Source organism: Pleuronectes platessa, chromosome 4 (genome assembly GCF_947347685.1).
Source record: "Pleuronectes platessa chromosome 4, fPlePla1.1, whole genome shotgun sequence".
Classification (NCBI taxonomy): Eukaryota; Metazoa; Chordata; class Actinopteri; order Pleuronectiformes; family Pleuronectidae; genus Pleuronectes; species Pleuronectes platessa.
The window spans coordinates 14187728-14211281 of record NC_070629.1 but is presented as its reverse complement, the minus strand read 5'-3'; the positions used below and the strand labels follow the sequence as shown (position 1 = coordinate 14211281).

General features: G+C 42.6%; 1 protein-coding gene across 1 annotated transcript in view; it reads right to left on the bottom strand.

The window, feature by feature from the left end:
- Nucleotides 1-21309, bottom strand: part of LOC128438327 (GDNF family receptor alpha-2) — a 52436-nt gene extending 31127 nt beyond the window's left edge. The window contains exons 1-3 of the mRNA XM_053420855.1: nt 20732-21309; nt 19187-19543; nt 6794-6880 (exon numbers count right to left, since the gene is read on the bottom strand). Coding sequence (XP_053276830.1) covers nt 6794-6880; nt 19187-19543; nt 20732-20783 — 496 coding nt within the window. The 5' untranslated portion in view covers nt 20784-21309. The remainder of the gene's footprint in view (nt 1-6793; nt 6881-19186; nt 19544-20731) is intronic.
- Nucleotides 21310-23554: the final 2245 nt, after the last annotated feature.

Genomic DNA, 23554 nt, shown 5'->3' with positions numbered 1-23554 from the left:
ATGACACTGAGGTACACAACTGAAAAATGTCCTTAACAATGGATGGTGATCTGCTGATGGTTGTCAACTTATTGTCAAAGTAGTGCGGACAACTTTCATCTGTAGTGATATTCACCATCTTGTCCTCTGTTCTAAAATAACCTGCCCCCTGATCATGACCAGCATGCAGGAAGCTGACCGTGCTAACAACCTAGTACAAGAACCGTTATTCACTGCTGTATAATTCAAACTTGTTCGAAAAATGCTGACTATCACAAAGAGAGGCTGTTAAGTGAGCCGTAAACAACCGCTCTCATTACTGACCCACAGAAAGACAATCTATGGCACGACTAAACTGATCAGAAAATTCGCACTGAATAATGAAGCACATAAACAAAGTAAGACAAATACAAGCAGGCACAATCACTGACATATCCACAAAAACAATATTGTGCAAACGAGCACATGCATAGATACAGCCAGGCTCCAAATAAGCAAAGAAAGCTACTGTATGCATTCAAAGAAAAAAGGTGGTGTTTGCCTAAGTAATAGTAATTATTATGAGGACAATGTGAAAATGTCAAACTGTTCAGCAGCATGCTGAGCACGGCTCTTGCACTGGTCCTTTCCCCCCCAGCAGAGGAAAGAGCTTTCTGGATTTAATTGGATGGTGGGCACAATGAGCTGAGAGGTGAGCGGCTTAGTGCGGAGAGTTAGAAGGTCTAACTAAGGAACGTTACACTTAATTCCTGCAGGGACCCCTGAATGAGGGACTCTATACGCTGCCCTCTGCTCCTAATAAGTTAATTAGCTCAGCGCTGGGTCAGGAGAACAGAATACATTTCACTTGGAGCATATTAACAATTACAGTCAGGCATATCTTTTCAAGCCCACCCTTGTACGTCAGTCGTCCGGGCTTTGATAAGGGTTTAGGTGCAATGTGAAGGTTGGATTCTCACCCACATTCTTCATACATGATGTCTTATTGATTTGAGCCGAGGGCTATTGACTCGTACAGCCGCTCTGTCCCGAGACAGAGAAGATAATGGTGATGCATTGTAACAGCATCTCCACGAACACAGCCAGAGCGCTCCGAGGTCCTGCACGCAGGTTAAGAATACTTCTTTTACTCGTGAATTGTTGGTTTGCAAAGTCAAATTGCACTCTGAGGAGTATGGATGGGCTTTTCCTCCATTTTCAGATATGTTCCTGGACCCAGTGATTCATTAATTGATAACTGAGGAAATAATGAGCAGGTTAATGTAATAATTGCAGCCTTGCCCGCATCAAACAAACTTGCACCACATCAAGCAGCAAAGGTGATTAATTTTCAAAATCTAACCAAACTTGGTGGAGCAGGGAGGTGCCTGTCATCGCAGGGTGTGGGACTGTAAACAAGACAAATGTGCCCTCCTGCAGCACCCTACCACACTTCATCTTTTGTTTGATTTTGTTAGATTCCCACTAGTGTTTGCTCCAAATTGATTAGAACAGGGAAGCTATGCATTATTGCGTATTGTGCTCAGCTTTTACAGCAACTAAAGGGGTTCTGTGTAGAGAGCTGATTGTCAACAGATTTCCTCTGGGAAAGACTCACTCAGCACAATTCGGCACCGTTTGATGATTAAGATTCTTCCAGTGACAAAAAAAAACAAATTACCTGCATGTGTTTTTCTTTTCACAAGCCTAAATGTTCCCCTTGTACCTGAGCTTAACGCCGTTAACGTTACAATTTGACTTAAGGGAAATTGTGCTGGTGGTATCAGTTTTTACTTTGGCCCAGATATTTTACACATGGATAAACAGGAGCAGGCTAAAATACATAATTATTGTAACTTTCTTTTGGATAAGACTAGTGCAGTGCTCGTTGTAAGCCTGCCTGTTTGGAATGGGCTGTTTGTACTGTGGTGATGCTGGTTGCAAGTAAAAACCAACTGCAGGACTAGGAGTAGATACCTTACTGCTATTTATTTATTTATGTTAAGTTGATTCAGCCATAATGCACTGGACTGGACCTATTGAAAAACCAAGAATATGCATCAGCAGGATTGTAAAAAGAACGGTGCTATGCTGCTCATGTTTTTAAACAGTTCTGACATTGTGGATTTAGTGCTGCTAAACAGCCATGTGAAGTTCGATTAATGCATCTTTTATTTTGCTGCAATAGTGTTTTTTTCATTCCGACGGTGTAACAGCTCAGATACTGATTATAACGGACAAAGATTTCGAATATGTCTCCATCGCACTGAGCCACTGGCTCAGTTGCTGAGAGGTTTATTTTTGTGGTTATTATTAAATCGTTCAACTTCCATTCACTTCTTGGTTGTTTTTCATAGACATAGGATCGCTTCCATTTCCAGTCAGCTGTCAGTGCTGTCCTGTTCACATGTTTACCCTGTGTAGCCTCTGCTCTCTCTCCTCTGTCATCTCCATCATCTATCTGATAACCGTACTCTCTGCCCTGACACTGACAGGGTGACATGGTAATAGCTTGTTACAGGTTACAGGACCGAACAGCACACAGCGATTATCTGACTTCTGCATGTGTATGAGGAAATGTAATTGCAATTGCGTGTGGCTGTGAAGGGGTAGGGGCGACCCATGTCTCTATGTGATGTAGGGGTACTGGCCATCTAGCCCTTCAAGCACCTCTTCATCCGTTGAATCTGCAGGACCCCCCTAAAAACCAAGGGGTAGACAGAAATTCCTGAATTCTTTACGAATGGACGGAGCAAATCAACCCAGAATGTACTGCGGGTAAAATGCTCATAATCTTTTTTTTAATCCAGGGGATATTTTATTTTAATCCAGTATTAAATGAAAACTTAACTGAATCGCTGTTACAAGAAAATCGCTATTCGATCAGTCAAAGATCAATAGATCGATCTGTCTCTGTCCTGCAGTTGTCAGATGTAACTGCTGTTAATATAATAATGTTGGTTTATACTGTGACGGTAATAACTGCTTGATGGCTGCTAATGACGCAGCGAGTGGTGCTCCAATTCCTAGGGGAGGATTTTCTAGCCCTGTCCCTAGCGGGACACTCCCAGCAAAGGGCACTTCATATCTAGGGGTTAGGGCCAAGGGACAGGAATTTGGACAGGGATCTGTGTACAGGCACAAGGAGGAAAACCTGTACACATATGAAACTCAGTGCTCAAACATTTCACACTGTGTTACATTGGATGATTGAACCTGTTTTTACTCCTGTATCTGATTGGACGCTGGAAAATCTAATCACAAAGCAGAGTCCAATCACAGGGCAGGTGGTTGCGTTACCTTCATCTCTGCTGCAGGCCCTAAGAGCTTTCAGAGATTTTGAAGATGGACAACAGCGTGGGCTCTCCTGCGATCAAGGTGGATTTGCATACATATAAAACACATTAAATGTTAACAAAATAATATTTTCCATTGCATCATCACATATAATGAAGCCCAAATACATTGCAAAAGAGCCTGTGCCATCATCGGTCTTCAAAATCGTTTTATTAAAACCAGAACTTCCTGCTGGCTTCTTCAACTTGCTGCTTTCCAATTAAATAATAATAAGACCATGTTGCTTTTGTGCCTCTGCAGGCTGTCTCCCCAGCACAAAACAAACTAACCCACCATCACCCTTCAGTGGTGAGAGGTGTGGCACACGGAAGAAAGGGAACAGGGGGTTCGGGAGAGAGCCACCACACTGCCATCACGGCAGAGAAATTGCTGGGGAAAAAAGAGCCCACTGCTGTCATCGAGGACACTGTAGTCAGCTCCCGATGCAACGGTGCTGAGCACTGAGGTGATGAAACACTGCTGATGCAGGTGCACAGTGCCGGCCGAGCCAGGGCGAGAAGAGCAGAACTCCTCCTCCCGGTGTTTCTAACGAAGCTTCCTTAGCCTTACTGTCATCAGTGTTGCAGAAGAAAAGAGGAGGAAGAGAAGATATGACATTGCCCTTTATTTAAGGGACGGATCCCAGGGGGGGTTAAATCTGCTCATTTTCTGTTTGTGTGTGTCTGTGTGGAGTGCATGCAAATTTTCAGTCTGAAGTTCTGCCAGCACTGTGCGGCTAAAACTACCCATTAGAGAGGCCTGTTTGAGATGGTTTTGCAGGTATCACTTGGGACAAGGCGGAAACACAGACTCCATATGCTCTGTTTCATTTTGACTTCAGAGTGTGAGTGCTTATAGAGGAATAGAGTTCTTTTTTCAGTTCTATCACAACTGCTGTCCCTTATCTTCCTCCCAGACAAAAACTTTTAAAAATAGGAGAGATTATTTTTCAATTTCCTACCTTTGCTCTTGGAGAGTATACATTCCCCTGTCCTCATCAACCAACCAGATATCATATACTCCCCGGGTCTCTATACAGTTTATACTTTTATAGACGTGATTATGAATACTTTTAAATGGTTAAGTAAATGAAGTGAGAAGTATTTCCATGAAACAACTGCGTAATTACTTATCTGTTTGCCTGCGGTTTCCTCTCAGCGCCACAATCAATTACTCAGACCTCAGAAATGATAAATAATGAGGAAAGCTTGCGGCTAAACAGATTTCAGAGTGCAAATTCAATATTTCACCTTGGAGAGACGTGAGGAAACAGTTGAGGAAAAATTGATACAATAATGACTCCCCTGTTATATCTTAATATGTAGGTGGACTATACTGCTCTCCTTGTTTAAGCGAGGCTCAAGTACTCGTACACTGGTAGGCTGAACGTGAGCATCTGCAATTTTTGATAATAATTACTTTTTTCACTTTTGATTATTATTACTTGATTATAACTACATAATTACATCTCAAAACAACTAAAGAGATGTCAATAACATTTTGGAAACTGTGGCCACCAGGGGGGAGCTTTTGTCCAATAAATGGTTTTGCTTATAATTACCTACATAAAGGAGGTCATGTTGTCTGCGTTTGTCTGTTAGTTAGCAGGATAATGCAAAAAAACAGATTATCACAGAACACAGTGGAAGAAGGGCCGATCTGATAGGGGGGCGAATGCAGGATCTTTTTTCCCTAACTTTATTTAACAATGTAAGGTCTTTAATGTGGTGTTTTTCAACGTTTTCATTAATTAAAAAAAATGTATTAATAAAAAACAGACATGTTTAGGGGATTTACATTCATGAGTGTTTGAAATTTGGTGCATATCTCCAAAAAATCGGGATGTGGTGAATTTAAATGTGATTTCACCCCAGCCCGTCCACGCCGCTCTCATCTGCCAATCGGCTTGCTGCTCCCTCACTGGGAGCTAACCACTCAACATAATCACGACTCTTTACTGTCCTGGCTCCTCGATGGTGGAGCGAGTTCCCGAATGACATGAGGACAGCAGAGAGTCGACACATCTTCTGCCGCAGACTAAAGCACATCTCTTCTGACTATGCCTTGAATAAAAAATAAAAATAAACGATATATATATTTACTGAGTAGCACTTATATGTCGCCTACATATGGCACTGGCTTTCTTGAAGAAAATTGTTCTTGTTGTTCTGGGTTTGTTCCCTCATGGATGAATGCACTTATTGTAATTCACTTTGGATAAAAGCGCCAGCTGAATGTAATGTCATGTAATGTAATGTAATAAGGGGACTGTTGGAGAGATGTGCTCTACTGTGTGACATTCTAGTTTTCTTGTGACTAGTTGCAGATTTCTTGAAGCTCTATTGATATTAACTGCCATAACTGTTGACCGGTACAAGTCAACTCTGAGTGATTTGTATTACTTTAATTCATTTGATAAATGGCCACAACTCAGTGATCATGAGCCTCCAACACTTGAAAGTTTATCTTTGCACAAAGCCCTAATAAGATATAACCATAAATCAGCGTAATCGCCTACTTCAAATATTTTGGTGCAGATCACAAATCCGGATGCAACTTGTAAACATTCTCTATCTTTAATACAACACATTTTTGCTGATTGGGAAGCCCTGGCAGACGTATGCGCTCCCTGTCCAAACATGCACTTTAAACGACAAAATTGCAGATTGCCATCATCGCTCAAAGAATTTCAAAGTACTCAAAGCCTGCACACTATCATATTTATTCTGGTACCCTCTTCTCCTTTCAACATATCACACAAGCGCATTTCCAAAAACAAGTGGAGCCAAGGGGATTATGCAAAAAGAGTGTCTTCCTTGAACCTCGCAGTTATAAGACAAAACAAGATACATCAGCCAAGAGAGAAGGAAACTGTGCTGTCTTGAGTGTTCGTGGATTGCTTTGGACTGAAAAGAGCAAATAAAAGTGGTAGAGAACATCCTGTGGAAATTTCTGTTTCGGCAGGATGAAAGAAAACTATTGAATCTTCAGGTGACTGTAGCCTGTGGCTCTGGCAATGGACGAGCTTCATCCCTGTGTCCAATCACACCTTTTGTAGGATTTGCTTCTCCGGACCGCATTAAACATTGTAGCTGTGGCCTATAATAAGATCTGCATTGATTAGTGATACTATGATGGTAATAACCAGTAAATGAAGGAGCGGTCTATAGCTCCCCTGCTGAGTGCTAGGCTGTGTGATTAGTAAACCGAAGAGGAAATCTAACTGAAAGCAAAATCAATACGTTGGGATAAAAAATTTGATGTAATACACTGAGACTGAATATGTTTTTCCTCACAAGCCCACAGCGACCATTATACGTAGCGGGACAGGGATGGTTGGCTGGTGGTTTGTGCCACCGAGATCAACACTTCAGACAAATGCATTGTTTTTATTTTTATCCCAAAGGAACCTTCATTTAATCTAAGATGAATATTTGCATCATTCTTCCCCTCGTGTGATGAACCACCTCGTTTTCAGTGAAGAGCAAACCGGCCATACCTGATGAGATGGAGGCCAAGCGGAACGCGTCGGGGTGTCGGTTTGCTGCCACAGGTTCATACGGAGATGAGTCTTCCGTGTCTCCACCTGAAACAGAGAGAGTGATAGGAAATGATTTATTGTCACGCAGCAAATACAGAAAGGAAATTCAGTCCATGATTGGTTTATCAAGGTGCGGTGGTTAGCACTGTCGCCTCGAGGCACGACGGTTTCCAATTGGAAACCCAGCTTGTGTGTGCATGTTTTTCGCGTGTCTGTGTGGGTTTTCTCCCACAGTCCAACGACATGAAGATTACGTACGAGTGTGGATGAGTCTCTGAATGTCGGCCCTGACGTCCTCTCCAGGGTGTATCCCGCCTCTCGCTGTCAGCTGGGATTGGAAACCGTTCCCCTCGACACCATCAAAGTGTAAGCGGTATAGATAATGGACAGATGGATTCTTTTTTTGGCCTTGAATTTTCAAAACGTACACATTGAGCATTTTATCTTTCACTCGATTTAAAGCTGAATGGGTGTCTTGGTAGTTTTATCTTGTATGTAGGTAATTTCACAGTATTAGGTATAAGCTTACCAACTAACGTGAGAGCGGTGGGGTTTTTCTTCTTGTGGAAAACTTGATGTTCGACACTGTCACATCATTTACTTCTGGAGCGAGTGTTTGTTCCGCCTGCGGTTTGATTTGGGGGAACAGTTGACGGACTAAAACATGCACACTGCATCTTCCCTGCACACATTGTGTTGCCAGAGCTGTTTGAAAGAAAGAAATATATATAAAAAAAAAAAAAATCAAATTAGCACTCAACTGACTGAGTCCCCCCCATGCGCCTGCTCCTCTGTAGGCCCCTAATCCTGCATTTAAAATTCATAGCCAGTCTGTGTGATTGAGACAAACCCTCCAGTGTGTAATAGCTTCACATTCTGATCCCAACAGAAACAACAGGGAGGGTGTAGGGAGGAAGGAGGTTGGAGGCCCGCTCCCATAAATGAGAAAATCTGAAACCTGTTGGCACAAAACGGCGCTGCCTGGACAACCAATCAGTAGATCCAATCGATAGATACACTACGTTCTGTTTATCAACACGCTGCTCGGGTTCTTTGGCAAAGATTATGCAAGCTGATAAAACGCTGTCTTCATGCTGCGGTGATAATAGGATGGGATGTTTTTGTGTTTGTTTGTGTGTGTGTGTGTGTGTGTGTGTGTGTGTGTGTGTGTGTGTGTGTGTGTGTGCCTCTGTTCACTGGCTCGTGCAGTACAGTGCTGTTCATGTCTCCTGTGGACATATCATCAAACAAGAGTCGAAAATCTGAAATAAAAAGACACTATAACATCGGATATGTAAAAATAATTAACTACTAGCGAGTTACACAAGTTGAATTAATTCATTAAATCTAGTCCAAAGCAAAGCGTATATATCTATATATGTTCACTGGCACACGGTGAGAAGGCATGACTAAACTCAGACAGGGAATTACTGGAGGGATCCTCTCATCGTAATTTGTCCACTGAATAAATATAACCGCCTCAGATTTGTGAACATGTGCCGAGTCAATACTTCATGTGTACTTCTCCATCTGCATTCACTATCAATATTGACATCTATAACAAGACGGAGCAGCACGACCGGCCATTCTCTGAGCACATATAGCTGTTGACATCTTCCGTGGTCGGGGATTGTACGTGTGTTTGAGATGGGAAAAAGAGAGGCACAGAGGGAGAAAAAGAAAATAACAGAGAATGAAAACCGAGAGAAGAGGAGCGAGAAGCGAGGCGACGGAGAAAATGACCTAAATCCTCCAAGTTACGAGTGCGAGCACTTTTCTTTCTTTGTCTTTTCTTGTTTGCATGTTGAAGGATTTGCAGGCACATTTTCTGTTTTGTTTTTTTCAGTTTTCTTCGAATCGCCCACATCTCTATTCACGTTCTTTAAGGTTCTGCCGAGAGAAAGGTTCCTGGACTCGAGATCTCCCAGTATATCTAATTACCACAATTACCTTCTAAAAGCTTTAAGAGAGGGTTCAACAGTACCACTTACACAGCAAACAATCACCTTTACCTTCCTTCCATGTCTTTATTGAGCAGCAACCTCCGCTTTAGTGTATTTTTAAAAACGAGTGCAGTGCCGGGTGTAAACCTGCTGGGGCCGTGGTAATGGTGGTTGTTTCTTATTTTATCTGCAACGTTGTGTGTCCGTGATCAACAGGATTGATCGGATGATTCTATGTCTTTCATAAAATGAAACTGAATTCGCTTAATCACTCTGCATTTTTTCATACATTGTACGTCGACTATTTCAGAGGTCTGTTGAGTAACCGACGCGATCTTCACACCCAAATTCACATCTCTTCAAAATAAAAGCAAAATGAATGTTGTGCTTTTACTTTTTAGACAAATGCTAAAGAGGAAGGGATCATATGATGGAGATCGACACCCATGGAACCCTGGATGTTTGTGTCAATCTGATGTGGGAAAAAATCTAAATGACCTGGTCGGCCATATACTTTTGTCGACTGAGAAGACATGCTCAACTTGCTTCACAGATGGAGTCTTAAGCCCCGCCCCCACTGACTACAATGCACTGTTTGCTTGTCTATTAATATGGAAAACATTGCGTTGCCAAACCGCACTAAATTCGACACTGCACTTCCTTGGGCCCTTATCAATACACAAGTCAAGTGTGAAGCTGATAAGCTGAACGGTTCTCCAGATGCGTGAGTCACATACAGACAGGCAGAGCCTTGTGGAATTAGAAGATGGAAGAGGCAGAAACAGTATTCTACAGGACAGTGTCAAGCTTCGCCGGGTTCCCAAATACGGATGCTGTACGGCAGAGAACAACACTGAATAAAGGATGCTTAAGGCACAACAACTTGTTATTAGGTTTCCCGCTATAATGGTCAGTGTAGCAAAGACTCTCTGTAAAATCTGCCGGGAACCAAGCAGGGATGAAACACTTTCAATTTCATAGGTCCGTACCGTACAGCGTGCACTGTGGTCACCCGGTAAAACTATAATGTCAAACTCCGACAGAAGCTGTGGTTGATGAATTCTTTAAAAGCGTACTTGCATGGATGTTACAAGCTGTGTGGTAAAATGACGTAAAATTTAAAAAGAGCCACTGTAATCCCACCCACCTAAGGGAGGTAAAACAACAACAACAACAACAACAAACACACAGCAGGGGCCCTTGTTGTACTTTAAGAAAAAAAACCTGATCTTTGACAGTCACCCCGAACCCAATTATGCATCCATCAAGTAATAGAAAATTCTTCCCAGCTGTTTAGTGATAAGATGTTTTTAGCTGCAGGGCAACAACTTATCGCTGTAATTAAGCCTTCGTTTGACTTCATTTGCTCTGACAGTGTGGAGCATGACCGGCACGGCTCAGACAGACAATCAGGCCTCTCCCCTGGTTCAAGCATGAGAAGAATAATGCTTTTAAGTGGATTCGCAGTCCTCTCCTTTGCCATGAGGGGTTTTATGAAGTCGTTAGTTGCCATCACTCATCCTTTTCATATCCATTATCAATGAGCTAAACTCCTGAGGTGATGGAAACTGTCCTATGGATTTTTGTTAGGGACATTCTTGGCAAACCGTTTATGGCTGGAAGCAAAGTCAATTTTAATAACTGTCATTCACCTCGTTGTGTTTTTTAAAGGTGCCCTGCGCTGATTGTGCTCGTGTTTAATATTGATTGTGTATAGCTCCCTATTCTTTGCTGTAGGCCAGGCTGGAAGAAGACCAAATACCCCTGTTATATATTACTTCTTTTTCAAATAACATCAATTTATTACAATGCTAATTCTGTTTTATATTAATTACACACAAAGAGAGCTTAGCACAGCCTGAGCAGCCTGGGGCTCAGCCGGAGGTCCTCCGCAGAGCCCCGCTGTTTGTTGCATGAACTCTGCGCCAGACAAAAGGTGAATGAGCCTCTGCAGCTCAGATGAGCAGAAGTACGTGTCACTGGAAACTGAATTTTAATCATTTAGGTTCGAATTTCAACAATTGACTAAAGAAATTAATTTGAATAGCATAATTTGAAATTTAATTCATTTTTCTGGAAATTAATTCTGATACACATATGATATTATGAAAATATAATTAATTTGCTTTAAAACTGTATTTGATTCTCTCTCTCTCTCTGTATACTTCCACATTCAGTTGTTCCAGTTTCAGTTTACAGACACGTACATCATTGAAGAAGAGCAATCAGACCTGGCTCTGATTGGTTAATCCCTTCCATTTAATCTGAAATACCAAAGCATCACTAGACCTTAAACTAAATTAATCAGTAATCTGTAATTGTTATTATACTAACAATGTTATAATATGTTTAATTATTAATGATTTGTTATATATTACTGATAATATAATTAATTGCTAAGTAGTTTCAAACTTTCTCTGCTTTACAAACCTGCCTCTACAATGAAATGAGAAACGAGAAATTAGTTTATGTTAAAGTTCTCATCCCACTTCTTTCTTTCTTATATTTGGCTTCTTTTGATTAATAATTGCTTGACATTTAAATTGCTTTCTACTTTGTTTTCAAAAGTGCTCGATAAATTAAGTTTATTAATATCATTATTCTTGCCGTCTTGCGGTGCTGTGCTGCTTAATCGCATTTAACCTAACAACATTAATGCTGCATGTGCCTTGTGTTAATGGAGAAATAGATCTTAATATTGTTTGTAAAACATTTTTCAGGAACATGACTTAATAAAAAAAACTATTACCTGTTGCAAAGCCAACCAAGCATCAATTACAGCATTTGTGCTCAAAAGAATTTCAGGATTATCATCTAACTTGTGTTATTACATTGATTTATCATTCATTGGCTTTAACATGAGAATATTATATAAAATATAAGTTAAATCAATGCCTCATACTTAATTTTTCATTTTCCATTTTCCAGAATCACAGTCGCAAAGATTTTAACAATACCAAAAATGCATCTCTCTCGGAATTGTGCTTAACAGAACACAAGTCAAAGCATAAATTCAGTTAACGATTCCGCTTTTGAAGTGATATTGACATTTTAAACTCAATTTCAAACCATACAAATAGAATATTGGTTTAGCCCGGAATAATATTTGAAGTCACAATTCCAATCCAGTCTGGGCAAACACAGCAGAGAAAATGAGAGCTGAAGTTTCCTGCCTTCCCTTTGGCGATGTTCGAATGTAATGTTAAAATAGTTAGACACTCGCCACCCTTAAATCAGCATTTTAATACCTGGTGTCAGGTACTAAATGTTGAATACAGTGTAAATCCTGGAAAACTTTCAGTAAAAACTGCTATCATCTTTATGGCATCGCAGCATATTGGGGGAGAGCATTAAAACAGGCAGCAGCAGCACAAACCAATATATCGGCCTTTCTTCACCATCTTCCTTTTCAGGTGGGCAAGGGTTAATAGAAAACCTCATAAAGTCACAGCTTACACATCCAATATTTAGCAACTTAATTATTTACTGTAAACATGATTAGTGCTGCGGTGTAAATAATCTAAATGTGCTTTGAATTCCTTCATATGGACGGAAGGGGACGTGGCTGTCTTATTTCAACAAGCAGTGATTTCAATTAATGATGCAGAGAGCGAATGAGAGGGGGGGGGGGAAGATGGACGCCATTCTGTGGACACAGCTGCCACGGCCTGGCAGTTTGACTCCTGCGATGCACTTTCACTCAGCATCGCCGTGAACCTTTCTGCCAGGGGTGAGTCTTAATGCCCACATCATGACAGTATTCACTGAGCAGAATGGCCCGTCACTCACTGCCCCCCTCTGATAGAGAACCTGAGAACTCACTCGACTATAAAAGGCCAATCTAAACTCGCCTCGCCGCTACCTGCCCCCCCTTCACTGACACACTGCATACGAGCCGCGCGGTGAATGGGAGTCATCTCGGGCAGTTCCCCTTACAGTATAGAAAATCATTAGACAGATTTACGAGGACAAACAGCTCCCGTTTTTGTCGTCATATTTCCACATTTTGGGATGAGGGATGAAAGGGGAGAGAGAGGGATGAAGAGGACGAAAGAGCTGAGAGACCTTATTGATCCCGTCCAGGAGCTATTGGCAGGTCCCTTCCTCTGGTGATGAAGTAGCCACCTAGCGAGCGGGGGACCCGGGTCTCCAGCGCAGGGAGGGAGAGAGAGCAGGGAGGGAGAGAGAGCAGGGAGGGAGAGAGCAGGGAGGACGCATTCAGCATGCAGGAAGGAGCCTGCCTCCCGCCTCCTCTGACATGCAGGGCAGGCAGGAAAAATATTCTGCTTATGACAGTGGATGGCTAAGGTAATGACCAGTGACTGCTACTATTGCTCATAGTAATGATGGTTTCACCCAGGAATACTGTGTACCTTGGTACCCCCCCCTCCCCCCTCCCTCCACCTCGCTGAATTCTCTCCCCGTGACTCTCTCTTTCTCCCTCTCGCTCTCTCAATCTTTGGTTTCTCTGTGTCTCTCTTAAATTTTCTGCCCCCTTCATCATCCGTCCGCCGGCCTGTCCCCACCTCCCGTCTCCTCTCAATTTCCCCTCTCCGCTGCCCAAGTGTCTTCATGATGTGCGCGGCAATCTTACTCACTGTCTGATATATGTGTAATGTCCCATATAGGGCCAACTTGTGGCATTAGCATGAGGCAGTATTGAGAGGTCGACCTTTGTAATGCAGACATTCGTGAAAATGGAGTAAATAAACCATTCCACCAAGTTTTCCGGCGTTCCCCTACATCGTTATGTCTCCTCTCACAATAAGCTGGTGTGGTCCACTGGTGGAGCTCGCCTTCTTCCTTCTCTCCACATTCAAAGTTGTCTCGGCTAATTAAACTGCTTTGAAAGGTCCTCACAAAAGATCTTCGATTCCTACTTTGCGACCGGGGGCTGCGGTTTCAAAGCTGGGGACATGAAATAATGTATGAGGTAGGTGTGGAAGTTATCGTTTAAATTGCCAATTCTGCTGCGAACCTGCTGGCTACAGCCACATGATGCCTGGGGCCCAATCGTGAGAGAGCCGTGCAGCAGCCAACGTCTCTTTCTTAGTAATTAGTTCTTTTATAGATTCAAACTGCTTGACGTTATTGCCTCACACTGACAGAGGCCTATTCAGATACCACCCATCATCCATCAAGAACGGCTGAATTGAGGCTTTGTATTCAGCTGCCATTTTCTGTTAGAAAACATAATTCACAGGTCACCATTAGTAGCATTACTGATAGCTGACAGAATGGAATTAAAACACCCTTTATTGGGGATTTTAAGCTAAACAGGGCAGGTAATAGCCTGGAGGCAAGGCGCAACGTTAAACGGTAAAAGGAGGGAATTTGACCCTGCATCATGTACCTTCAAGGCGTGAGGCAGATTCACACTCAATAAAAATAATGTGTTTTGAAATTTAAAAGGCTTCGGAGACGAAGCTGCCACCACCTGCAGAAATGTGTGAAAATGCTCTTCAGCTGATATTTCGAAAAGACACATCAAGCAACACTTGATGACGCCGCTGAGTCATGTTGTGGTCACACTGAAGCGCTGCGTTGTATCAAACGTTGCCCTCAGCAGCAGGACACGGGTCCAGCACTGATGTAGTCGACGCTGCACCTCTCAGAGATTCAAGGGCCTCTCCGTCAGAGCATCTTATGGGGTTTCTGGTCCGACTTGGCTAAAGGTTGAACGATTAAGTTTTCGGTCTCCAGATGGACTCCACAGTTTATTTTCTAATAGCAGTGACATTTCAAGTTATGAAGTCCGAAGGAGCAGTGAACTTCCACGAGAGTTGTGCATGTAGGAGAGTTTAGCCCAGAGGTTGGAAGCCAATACATGATCGTTATTTACTGTGTGACTCTGAAGTTCAAAGCAATACAAAATGACACCAGTCGTCGACATCACAACACCGACAGGGGCTACACCGCAGAGAAGTGATGATGCTTGGTTGTTGTGTTGCAGCATTGATCTACACACATCTTTTATCCTTCATCATTTTGACCCTTTGTTTGATGTCCAAATGTTCCTATTGATGTTAAATTGTTTTACAAACACTATTTTTTTAAATAGAAACATTTAAAAATGTCATTTAAAAAAGTTGCATTCTTTTCTGTTGCTAAATTAAATGAAACTTAATAAAAAATAACTTAAGGAGGAAAAACTTTTTCATTCGATTTTTTGTTTGTAACTCAGTCCAATGTTTTGTTTTTGGGTTGTTTTTTGTTTGTTTGTTTGTTTGTTGGTTTTGTCGGCAAGATTATGCAAAAACTGCTCAATCGATTTCCACAAAACTGTTGGTTGTGGACCAAGAAAAAACTCAAACATTTTTGGGGCAGGTCCAGGAGATATTTCATTTAATTTTTATTTTCTTAAGCTTTGCCATTCAGGATTTATTTTTTATTATGTATTTCATGGTTTTGTTGCCGACCCGAATAAAAATCCAGATTTAGTGAATTTATATGTGTTTTTATAAAGGACTGCCTTGGTATGTGCTATAGTCTAATGTCTAAGTAGGCCACTCACCTGATGTTAAATACGATAAAAGTGGATTTGAAGTACATCAATTATTTTATTTCTCAAATCACAAATTACATAAATAAAGGTCATAATAACTAATGTGGCTTTCTTCAATTGTGTTACCTTGTAATTGTAATAAAGAAGCAGCAAAGTATTTGAAAATGCCAAGGTCACTTTGAATGTGATTTTATTCACATCAATGAAAGCATTTAAAACCAAAAATCACCTGGTGAATACTTCTGATGTATTGTCATTTAGTTCACAAAGTCTTTTATATCTAAAGAATAAAGACCTTTAAGATTAAATGTGCAATAATGTTCACATTTAAAAAGAAATTAAGTTTCAAGTGCAAATGTCTCAGGCTTTGTGTGATGTTCTGGAAGTGTCCCCGCTTCGACTCACACTTTAAATAATGTGTTTTCCTAATTATTAAAAGTCTAATTTGACACTTATTAACGCTGAGCCTGAATACATTTTTATTATTCATATTTCCCTTTATATCTTATTCGGTTTAAAAGCAACGTCCTGCCCATGACACAATCTGAGTGGGGACACAGAGTAAGTGATAGCCGTATCGACACTGAAAGCTACTGTGTACACAGAAAGGCACAGAGGGAAGCATTTGCAGTAAAGTTGCAATAAACAACACAAGGTTATTTACAAGTCATTTGTTGGCCCAACACAGTGAGTCGACCTGAAGCAACAAAACACACAACCAGCAGAAACCAGAAACTGTAAATGAGACGATTCGCAACACATGTCCATGAAGAGTTTCTCACATCTTTTTGAGTAAGTGAAATGACTTGAGTAAGTGAAATGACTGATTTACAAAAAATTGTAAATCTTAAAATACAATATTTTCAAAAAGGGGGACAGGAATATTATATGGTGATAATAAAAATAATATATGATAAACATATTAATGTAAATTGAAGAACATATTTAGGTTACCAGGCATTTTTGTATTGGTATTTGAATGCATGTACCCAGTTTGAATGTCAGCTCACACTGAAAATGTTCACCTTTTATTAAAAGCTGTTTTAGACAGCTGTTAGATCCAGCAGCACGAACACATGATGCGTATTCAGCCGTCTCTCGTCGATACAAATGGGGGGGGGGGGGGGGGGCGGGGGACAAGTGAACAGGGACACCTGGACACCACAGCAGGTGTCCATAGATTGTATGTAAATGGAGTATATTTTATTCCACATTTTTACGCCAGCACTTACATTTGGAATATAAACATATCCGTTCCAAAAATTGGTTAACAGTCGCCTTGATTACTAAGAAAAATTACATGAAATAAACATATCAGTCGAGCCCTCCTCCCGTCTTCTGTCCAAACAGTTTTGTAAAAGCAACTGATTCTTGCCAATTTTTACTCTGGTTTGTTTCGACAGATGTGTTTGTGTGAATGGAATTTTTACATGATAAGCTGTGAGATTGCAAGAAGCCTCTTTCCCAGTGTGGAAGATGCCCTAGTTTCCTCCAATGTGTCACTGCAATGCACATTCATGAGTTTTGGGGTCAGAGCATCTGAGGAAGCACTGAATACATGGGTGTGTTTGCTCTGCAGTTGATTTCATATATACACTGCGGAATTTCTTACTCCACCTTCAAAGATAAAACATTTACTCAACCTCAGCCAGAACATTAACTTATAAAAGATGTGAATATACCCACTAACTAAGATATTGTAATAACCTTGCCTGAGGCAGTGTATCAGTGTGCGGTTAGTGCAGGGCTGGTCTGGGAGCAGGGCATTGTTTCAATCCCAGTCCACCTCTGATCGGCATCAGCTTTCACCTCACAGACGCGGCGGTTTAGCCCTCGAGCTTGCCGGCCAACTCCCTGCCCCTGGCCAACAAGGGTCACAGGGAACATACCAAGTTCGAGCCGGGTTGAAATTTCCCTCTTGGCTTTATATTGGTCTTAGGTTGCAGCGATATGTGCAAAGTGACTGAATATGTTTGTCTTCAGCCATCAGGCCCACAGAACCCACTCCAGACACATATAGGAATCACAAAGTCTACAGGCTTGTAGCAGTTTTCATATTTCTCCATCGCACAAACCTGCGTCCTTCATCTATCCTCACTAACGTCAGTAAAATGAAACTCTCAAGTTACGTTACAACTTAACAACTACATAGAGACCTTCCTGTTTTGTCAACAAATGATTTTCAAAGTGGTTTAGCACCGTTTCGAGAGGGTCTGCTGGGAGTCAGCCCCCTGTGTTTGTTTCCCGAGATGGATGTTGTACATAGATTGTTTCCAGTTAACAAAAGCCTGCTTGACTGCACAATGGATCGTGATTAGATTAAAGCTGCACTGTAAGAGCTTTTCGTTTGTGTTAAAGTGGGTTTTATCTCTGAGGGTGACAGAGCCAAATACGGGACACTGCTGAGATGCATTCTTTGCAACGTAACACAAGCTCTGTGAAGGGCACACTGCAGGCACCGGAGGTCTCCATCCTTAATGGCCGGACAACTAACACGACAAATCCAAATAAAGAAAACACAGAGAGTGATGCGGCGATGTGAGAAGGAAAGGTGAGGGAGAGGCTTAGACGGAGAACAGACGGATCATTACAAAGGAAGAAAGTCAGTAAAGGAGAGGAAGACAGGAGGGGAGACGCCAGGCCCGCGGAGCATCCATGTCATTACATCTCCCTTGAACTCATGTCAGGGACCCTCTGCTGCCATCAGTCTGATGAAGCGTAGCTGGTGCTATGAGCAGTCGGCCCGGCAAATCACTTCATGGATCACAACACAAAAGCCCAGAACGCTCAGAGCTCAGAGACTTTGCAACGCTCCCACCACCGCCCCACGTGTCAAAACAGCTGAGTACATTATGTCCTCCATGTTTACACGGCGTGACACCGGAGTCACGGAGGGTTTGGCCGGCATTGAGAAACGTCGCTCTGGGGTTAAGGTCCCTCTTTTAACCTGATCTCAAAGGGCGCAGCATCTCCGAGAGCTCTGATCCGGTAAGATTTGTCTTAACACGAAACACTGTGTTGCTTTTCACCCTTAAGGATGCGAACAAAAGTAATGGCGGTCCAGCCGGCCGCTTTATGCTTTCTGAAGGTAGCGCCGCGTAAAAACCAGAAGGTTCCAACGTTACAACAAGAGTGCTATTTTATGTCCTGTGTAAGTGGACACATAAAGGGCACTGAGCTATACGATTATAACCTAATTACATGGTAATATGGAACACTTTAGGTGAAAACCAATAAGTCTACCATAACAGGTCTACCTAATGTAATCCCATTATAGCTCCATTACCTTCAAGAGGCTGAGCAAAGTGGGAAAGCATATATTTTTCATCAGGGGCTTCTGGGCATCACTATAAGAAGGCATCAGGGAATAAGTCCTCACCAGTGGGTGTTGTGCGTGTGTCTTTCTCGTCTATGCTCCGTATGTGCTCTGGTACTTGAGATTAGAGGAGTCCTTTAGAATAGATTTCTATAACGTGGCAGATTGAGCCATTAATATCAACGGAGGTGTGTTGCACTTGTACAGCCACATAACATTTCCTGCACCAGTGAACACGCCTCTCATCGCACACGTCATGTTGTACGTGACCATGAGGCTCAGGTAGGGCTCTGCAATGCATACGCAGTTATAACACCAGTGAACGTGACGTGAGCTGAATTCACAAAGAGGGAACGCACTTTAATGGAAACGACACCAAAGACCTGCAGCCTTCACAATCAGCTGTCTGGTAAAAGAAAAAAAAAAAAAAAGAGTTGAATAAGCAGCTGCTAATTTCATATGAATACAGAAAAGAAGAAATCCTGTCACTTGAAAGAGGTGTCGTTATAAAACAGGCCCTGGCATTTCCACACAGCTCATTGTGGTGTGAATTTTGTGAGGCACACAGAATCGCAAAGTCCTCCTACCTTCGGTGAGTCCCATGTGGATGGTCCAGTAGTTCTGCAGACACTGCAGCTCCTTCTTCATGCCCCTTTTGCAGCGGCAGTCGTACAGAGGACTGACCAGCAGCACTTCCAAGGCGGCCTGGCACTCCCTGTTGTTGTCCAGCATGGCTTCCTTCTCCTTGCCCACGAGGCACTGGCGCATCACCCGATAGCGGGAGCTGCAGTATGGGTTCTGGTTGCACATGTCACTGGCCTGGATGCAGTCCACCCATTCTGGCTGAGCGCCGGGCCCAGAGCCGGGGCCTGCAGACCCTGGAGCACTGGTGCCCAGGGACACGGACAGAGCTGAGGGGCCTTCCCACGAACTCGCCGCCTCGTCTAGGTGGAGACAGGGAGAGAAAAGCAGGGGGGACAAGAGAAAGGGGGCTCAGAATCTGGAAATGAATGCGAGAGGGATTTTGGGTGATTCACTGTAACATATCCTATATCATGAACTTGATTTCATTCATAAAACAGGTTGGATGAGGGGCCTTTAAATAGGTTTGATGGCCTGTGCATGCCCGAGCGTCTCTGACATCCAGTTACATTCTTGCAGATTCCCATTAGTCTTAGAAACCTCAACGTGGGTTCTTGTTATATCTTGTCTATGTTATATTCAGTGACTGACCTGTGTCTACCTGTAACCTACTCACTTTAAAGCCTCTGATCCGATTACACTGCACCTTGCACATTGGTATGAGAAGGATTCAGTCATTATCTAAAGACCCTTAATTCACACCGAGCAGACAGGGATCCACAGAGCACAGACACGGATGCTGGTGTTTGACACGAGTCAAGATTCAAAACGCACCTTTGCAAAAAAAAAAAACACCTAAGTACAGAGGGCTCTGGTGGAATGACAAGAGAGACCCCTCGTGGTGATGTTTAGCATTGAGCTCGGAGGAGAGGAGGCGATACTGCATCAGTATCTGACAGCAACGAGTGAGAGAAGAGTGACATGAAGTTAACAGCGGATTTATTTTATCAGTCAGGTGATTTATTATGGGAGGGCTGGCGTTCGTGAAGGAGGAAATTGATCCTGATAATCGCGATGATGGTGATAATGGCGATGATGGTTTTTCTTATATTCAATCACAACTGTCTAAATTAAAATTCCAAAGATATTTTCCATTTATTTAAAGCTGTTCTATGCTGTTTTTTTAGATAAAAAAAAAAGACTATTTCTGTTATGTAAACTGTGACTGTTTTAACAGATCCAGCAGAAGTGATCACACAGACCAAGTTCAGGGTGCAGCTATGGGTGACAATTACTCATAATCTAATTAAACCATCCGAGGATAACATGAACACCCATCAGCATTTTTCTGCGCGTAAAAGACTCTTCTTTTCTTTTTTTTCTAAACGACACACGGAATAACCTTGTGTCCTCAAACAACTCCAGCTTGACAAGTGCAAACACACCACAAAAATGCTCCCTGGGAATAATTACTGCTGCTAGAATTGAGATCTATGAGCCACAGAATTGCACGCGGTTGTATAAGCGACGTGTTAATTCTCACTTCTCACCTAAGAGCAGCAGGGAGATGTAGACGCACATCCACACAGGGACAGACTTCATATCGGCAGCAAAGAGGAGTTGGGCTCCAAATATGGCAGACAAATATTTCCACCTTGTGAGAAGGTTAATTCCACTCTTCAGCTCCTTCACCCGAATGTAGGATTAAATGGGAGGGGGGGAGAAACAGTATCCTCGTGCAACTTCAAATTAAAGACCTCCAGAAAAAAAAATCCTCGCCTCCTCCAATAATAATAATAATCCACAATTATTTTTTTTCTTTTTCTTTTTTTAGTAACACGACGCACACAAAATCCTGCTGGTTTTGACGCGGGGGGTGGGGGGGGATCTATCAATCTACAGCCAATCAATCCATGAGAGCAGCTTCTCGGGGTCCGTCTGCGCTCCGGTCATTACGCCAAACTACTGAGACTTGATCTCTCCGCATCATCTGCGCGCTCCGGCTGCCCTGTGGAGACGATCTGTGCGTAAAACATCCCTCGAACTGGCGCGAAACGGTGTCTCAGCGACGCAGGAATCTGGAGGAACTCATCTGGAAGTGCGAAAAACCCACGGACTCTTCGCTCTGGCTCCCTCAAAGACGGAGAAAGAAGAAGCTGTGCGGTGCGCTCCTTTCTGGAGGGAGTGAACGCTTCTTACGCACTGACTGCAAGCGTGTCGAGGCATCGCAGCACTTTATAAAGAGGAGTTTGTGGGAGCCAGCAGAGGGCGCTGCTGCAGGTGGGGGCTTCTCATTGGAGAGCCATGGCTCTATGATAAATGCTGCTGTATAGAGATTACCTCCATAGACATGTCATTTCCCTGTTGGGGGACAGGGAGGGAACCTGTGGTGCTGAGGAATGAAATTGTGGTGACCTTTATTTCCTCCTTCCATTGCTAAGTAGGCCTTCGCGTGAAAGCCTAAACAATTTCTGTGCTTCATGTTGAATATATCCTCCACACATCATCACTCCTTCTTTCATAAGGTGGTCTGCCTCAGAATGCACGTGTAGGAACGAGCATGCCACAAACTCAACACGGCACGAGAAGAAATAATAAGTGTGTTGGCTACTTGCACTCGTCGCATGAATATCCAGTCATCCAGCAAATAATGGATCCTCTCATCAAGTATTTTTGAAAGGCCCCTGGACCAATTCATTTTTGGCTGACTTCATTCCAACAACCCATAGAAATGTGTTTTTTAAAGGGGCAGGGTTCAAAGGTGGCCTCAACAATGATGAGGAAAATGTCATCGTTCATTTCAGCGATATCCCAGCCGCCTCACACCACATCTGTTTCCTCTGATTGAAAGAAAGATTAAAAAAAAAGAAAAAGAAATGGACACAATGTCTCACATTATATTTGCGTTTGCAGGAAATCGGCCCACAACCCACAGAATCTGCCATTTTTCAAAGTGGCTTCACATTAAACAAAATGACTTTGTTGTGCATCGCTGCTTAAAAAGGGCCCGGAATGTCATAAATCTTCACAAATCTTGAAAACAAAGTCTCTATTTAGAGGCTGTGACAGTGACAAACTGCGAGTCCACTGGCTCATAATGATGTTTGACTGTCAGCCCAGGCTTCCATCCAAGAGGGAGAAGCGCTCGCTCTTATAATGGCAAAAATCAGCCTCATTCTGCCTATATTGGCCCGGGCTTATTCTCGTCTCCCCCCAGAGTTTGAAGCCTCTGTCATTATAAGGACACGGAAATGCATCATCCACCGCGAATGTATTTGTCCAGCATTAATGCGGCAGTGGCAGATACATCCCAGTCTTTAAACACAAGTGCGTATTCCGACGCAGAATTACATCCTTTTGCCTTTTCAAGCAATCATTTTCAATACCAGACTAATTTTCTTCTTTTATTTTAGGACGTAACAATGAAGGCGTTAAGGGATTCAAAGTAATCATTCACTGAAGAGCTGTTGCATAAACTTTATGTGTTTTACAACCACCTGAGCAGCAGGCTCAGGAGGAAGGAATTTGTAATAACACCAGAAGGAATTAAATCAAGACAGAAACAGAAGCTTCAAATTCGGATAATAAAGCAGCTAAATTTGCATTGTGATTTTTTTTTCTAGCTCTAATAGCGCATTGTGGGTAAATCCTCTCTTGGCATTAGTTTAGCTTGAGCCCGGCTGTGTGGTCCACGGTGGGAGTTTATTCTTGTTGACATTGCACGATTCACCCCCTCCAAGGGTCTTTTAATTGCTCCATTCTGACTTCATGAAGCATTTGCAGTGTTTTGCATGTACAATTAAGAGAGAGGCCCACAGAGAGCTGAACGCACGGGCACGGCTCCCCACTCACACACTGCTCACATAAATCAACATATACTTATGTGCACAGGGGAGGGGGAAGCGCTCGCGGACACGCTCATGCAGATGCACATAATCTGTATGTCAGATAACTGTGCTCCCACAAGATGGCTCAAGACCGTGAAGATAGGGAGTGACAAATCTGGGTATGAGAGACATTGTTCCCACTATTGAGGGAAATCAGCGCTTGCCTCTTAGAAGTGTGTCTAATATGGTGAATATAGATGATATCATTATGAATTCATGGGATATGAAATAATGATACAACAGTCAGAGTTAAGGCTCGGCACAATAACTTGTTCTTATTAAGCCAGCGGGGGGGTTGGAAAGTGAGCTCATGCTTACTCTCAGGTGTCGAATAAGAGCGGAGACTGTCTGAAACTGTCACCTTGAAAGCAGGGCAGACAAACCCGCATACAAATGCTGTGACGCACTCAAGTTTATTTGTGTTACAGTGTGTACAGATAGATTCCTGCAGCTACTGGGTTTGGCCATCAGTCAAACTCGTCTCAG